Source organism: Salminus brasiliensis, chromosome 22 (genome assembly GCF_030463535.1).
Source record: "Salminus brasiliensis chromosome 22, fSalBra1.hap2, whole genome shotgun sequence".
NCBI classification, from domain to species: domain Eukaryota; kingdom Metazoa; phylum Chordata; class Actinopteri; order Characiformes; family Bryconidae; genus Salminus; species Salminus brasiliensis.
The window spans coordinates 11,990,990-11,995,046 of record NC_132899.1 but is presented as its reverse complement, the minus strand read 5'-3'; the positions used below and the strand labels follow the sequence as shown (position 1 = coordinate 11,995,046).

The 4,057-nt window shown below is 41.7% G+C and overlaps 1 protein-coding gene across 1 annotated transcript in view; it reads right to left on the bottom strand.

Moving 5' to 3' along the window:
* Positions 1-3,484: 3,484 nt before the first annotated feature.
* cox7a2l (cytochrome c oxidase subunit 7A2 like) overlaps positions 3,485-4,057 on the bottom strand; it is a 2,127-nt gene continuing 1,554 nt past the window's right edge. Inside the window, exons 2-3 of the mRNA XM_072667186.1 lie at positions 3,743-3,877; positions 3,485-3,651 (exon numbers count right to left, since the gene is read on the bottom strand). Of these exons, the coding sequence (XP_072523287.1) occupies positions 3,511-3,651; positions 3,743-3,877 (276 nt within the window). The 3' untranslated portion in view covers positions 3,485-3,510. The remainder of the gene's footprint in view (positions 3,652-3,742; positions 3,878-4,057) is intronic.

The window sequence follows — 4,057 nt, the reverse complement described above, 5'->3', positions numbered from 1 at the left end:
AAAACGTTTGTCATGGAAATGACTTATAATTTTAACATTTTGAAACAAATTCTGCTCTGGGGGGGGTCTTCATTTTCTGCCATTTTTATGGTGCTGTTTTTTCCTTTGTCCCCCACAATGTATGTGCACAGAGAACTGTAGGTAACTGAGGTCTAGAAAGGATATATTCACTGCGTCCTCCACATCGCCCTGAACATAGACTTCATATACAGGGCTGTATACAAAGGGTCCTTCACTTTGGAACAGCCTTCTGTAACATTGTGGCTGAGACGTGCAGCCTAGGCTTTGGAACATGGCTTTTGTCTTTAAGACTTATGGTCTCAGGAAGTTGGCTTCATTCTAATCCTAATAGCCCTGGTAACCATTTGCAAGCCTACCATTTGTCAATATCGCGTATTGTTGGGCTGTAGGTAGACTCCATTCACTGTCTGGGGGCTGACTTCACACCTAACCATAATGCTTTTGTTGGATAAGCATAAAAACCAATACTTATTTCTAAATCAGCAGAATAAGGTGTTGGTTGAAGGTGGCATGTAGTGCTGCTACTTTTGGCAAATTCTTTTTGCAGAGAAGCTACTTCATCAATCTGGGATATCCAACTTCTGAGAGATGTTTCATAGTAAAATATTTACATTACAAATAAAATTAACTAATTTTGCTATTTATTATCTTTTGTATTCTAAATGAAGTAGCTGAACCATGTTTGCTTTAGTTTTGTACCAAAGCTGAGGCCCTTAATTAATGCTGTGCTAAAACAACCTACACCAAGAGCTTCTTTAGGCCAGGACTTTGTAGTGAAGGCAGTTTTTAAATTAAATAAACCAATCAAATGCAAAGTTTAGTTTGCTCAACTTTGTGAGCACTGTGCACAATTCTACATTTACATTTATGGCATTTAGCAGACGTTCTTATCCAGAGCGACTTACAAGGTTACTCGTATTACAGAGGTGGGCCAATGTAGTGTTAGGAGTCTTGCCCAAGGACTCTTATTGGTGTAGCGCAGCACAGTCACCCAGACCGGGAATCGAACCCTGGTCTCCCACATGGTGTTGTTGTAACGCAATGGTAGGTGGTGGTGTTATCTGTTGCGCCACACCAACCACATTTTAAACTGCCAGTCTGACAACTGCTAAATGTTACCGTGCTGCAAGATAGGAGGTGCACTGGTTAGCATTATATTAGCACGATAACATCGTGTTCACCATCTTACTGATGGAAATGCCACTTTGTTCGGAACTTGGGAAGATAATGACTCAAATGGAAGAAAGAAGTTGTGTGACTGGTGTTGAAAGGACAACAGATCCACTAAATGCCACGCAGTGCAGCTGCAGTTCTGACTAACTGCTGCGCTACTGACAAGCGTTGACAAACTTGTCTGAGAGAGTGAAACTGAGCAGCGGTGGTGGAGTTAGAAAGTGGAACAACAGCCGATACAACAGTAAGGTTTATCTTGGCTTCATCTTGCAGACTGGTTGACTCGGGTTTTCTCGTTACTTTTATTTGGAATGACGTGAATGGTGGTAGGGTAGAAACAGTCTAACATGGTTAGAGAGAAGAATGAAGAAGGGAGCATTATTCAGAGCACACTGAATAATTGGCACCAAAACCATTTCCTCCACACACAAGCTGCTAGATGTATGTTAACAATGGTGCCAAGCTGCAAACTGATTGAGATTTTAAACCTACGTCAATGGCAAATTAATTTGCTGTATTAGAATGAACAGGTTTCTGGGAAGGCCAGGCACACCTGGAAAGAGTCCTCACGTTTCCATAGCTACCAGATCGGTCTTGCACTTCAGTTTAAAACTGTGAAAGATTAACATCGATTGTCATGGAATAAAGTCTTACTTCACAGACCATTACTGAAGCACCACATCCTACAAAGTGTTTATTGATTTATATGTAACAGTCTGTGTGACTACTCTAGTCCCAGTCCTATTAAGTCGGCCTACTGGTGATGCTTGGACATGCTCTCAGCGTGCATCTTTGTGCAGTTCGTTGGTTCGAGCGAAGCTTTTAAGCTTGGTGTGATGGATCATTTCAGTTGGTGATGGCTCCGTCTAAGGGTTGAGAAAAATGTTCTTTCATTACCATAAATGTCAACCCATAGCAAATGAATCATCGCCTCTTCATTGTCATAGATTGTCTCGCCTAGCTTTGTACTGTGACAGCCTATCAAACGCCAAACAACAGTCACACAATCTGTCAGCTTCTTATCGTATTATTACCACTGATTGCAGAGAAACGGATGAAAATAAGATACGGTGGAACACTCATCCCCATTGTCATCAGTAGTAAACCAAACAGGGTTTCCACTCGTTTTGATCGGGAGAAGAGATGCAGATTCAAAAGGCTTTTGTTCGTCACCGCGTCCTTTTGCATTACGTGTTTCAAATTCTTGTTGCCATGTGAACAACCAGAGGGGCAGAGTCAGAGGCTCAGTCAAAAGCACACATCCTTAGTGATCTGTGAAATCATGTAAAATCAGCAAAATAGATATGAACGAATTCAACATCAGTGGAGTCATGTCATTTAAAACACACTTAACTTTCATTGTTGGTCTGGGCAAGTATCTGGGACCTGGGCCCCTCAGCTCCAGACATATTCAATTGAGTATGAATTATTCAGGACCTACTGTGAAACATATGTAGGTATAAGTGAGCAAATTGAAATGCAGACTGCTATAATGATTCTTAGGGTTAGAAGGTTAATTGAGACATGTGTAAGTGTTCTGAAAAGTACAGAAAACAAAACAAAAACTTTTAAATACATTTATTGCTTTGCTTTTTTTTATGTACCTCTTTACAGAGGCTGAACAAGCCCTCTGTGACAGACCTGACTGCCTCCAAAACAAGAAGTGCCAGCTATACATTAAATATTGCATATCATCATAATGTAACATGATAAGCACATGTCCTTATGATGCCAGCTGGTGTTTCCCCAGGATGTGCTCAGATGTGCTCTTCCCCACAACTATTTGAGGATGCTCCTACAAAGTGGTCCACTCAGGTGCCATTAGCTTCTGCTGTAGTCATTACATGCAGCTTTTACCTTTCATTAACATACTGTCACTTTATACAGTACTGTGATTCACAGTGACAAGAGCCAAGAGTGGAAAGGCAGCATAAACTAAAACACTGCTGCAAAAGGTGACTCAACCCCTCCGCCCTCTTCTACCTATCAGAGCCCTCGTCGGACTCAAATGGACCAGAATCCATCACTGACACGCCGTGTAACTTCAGGCTTAAATCTAGCCCGGGCTGGATGGTGCGACAGTATGTGAATGGAATTTAAACCTCTGGAACTGGAACATTTGTCCCCTTGAGTCCTTTTTTTTTTTTTTGGGGGGGGGGGAAGCACACCAGGGTACTTCTCCATGAGTGAGGTCAAGAAAAAGGTCTTTTAACTGCCACCATCAATGTGATGATAAATACTTTATAATAATAAATTCCAGTCCCTGTAAAGTTCATGAACACTGATGTAGAACGATGAAAAGAGAACATATGGTGTTCATTTATTCTTGGGCTGCGCAGCTATATAAAGGGCCACTAGGCAGTAGACAGCACCGCCGAGCGTCAGGGCCATGGTGGTCCTGTACAGAAGCCGGTCAGGAACACCCCGCTTAAGGTGCACTGGGACTCCTTCTGGAGACTGAAAATAGAGACCAATTAAGAAAGACCTCAGACTGAGCAACACACACATCTGTCCAAGAACCTGGAAACACATCTTACTGCCTACATACCTGAAATAACTTCTGAAGGTCTGGCACCCTGTTGGCACTCATGTACTCCAGCGAAGCTCCAGATTCAGAAGCCAGTTTGGTTGGGGTGGCAAACATCATAGCTGGGGATTCTGAGGGTACACTAGGTCTCGGGCTCTGTAAGAAAGATGGACAATTTAACAATTATATTGGAGCAACGGTATGGGCAGATAATTCCGTAAATATATTTGTGATGTTTATCATAATTCATGAAAGCAAACTGTTTAGGTGATGCTCTAAAAATGCATGTTAGTTATTTAATTGCATTCTTAACTATTATACAAATAAATGCCATTT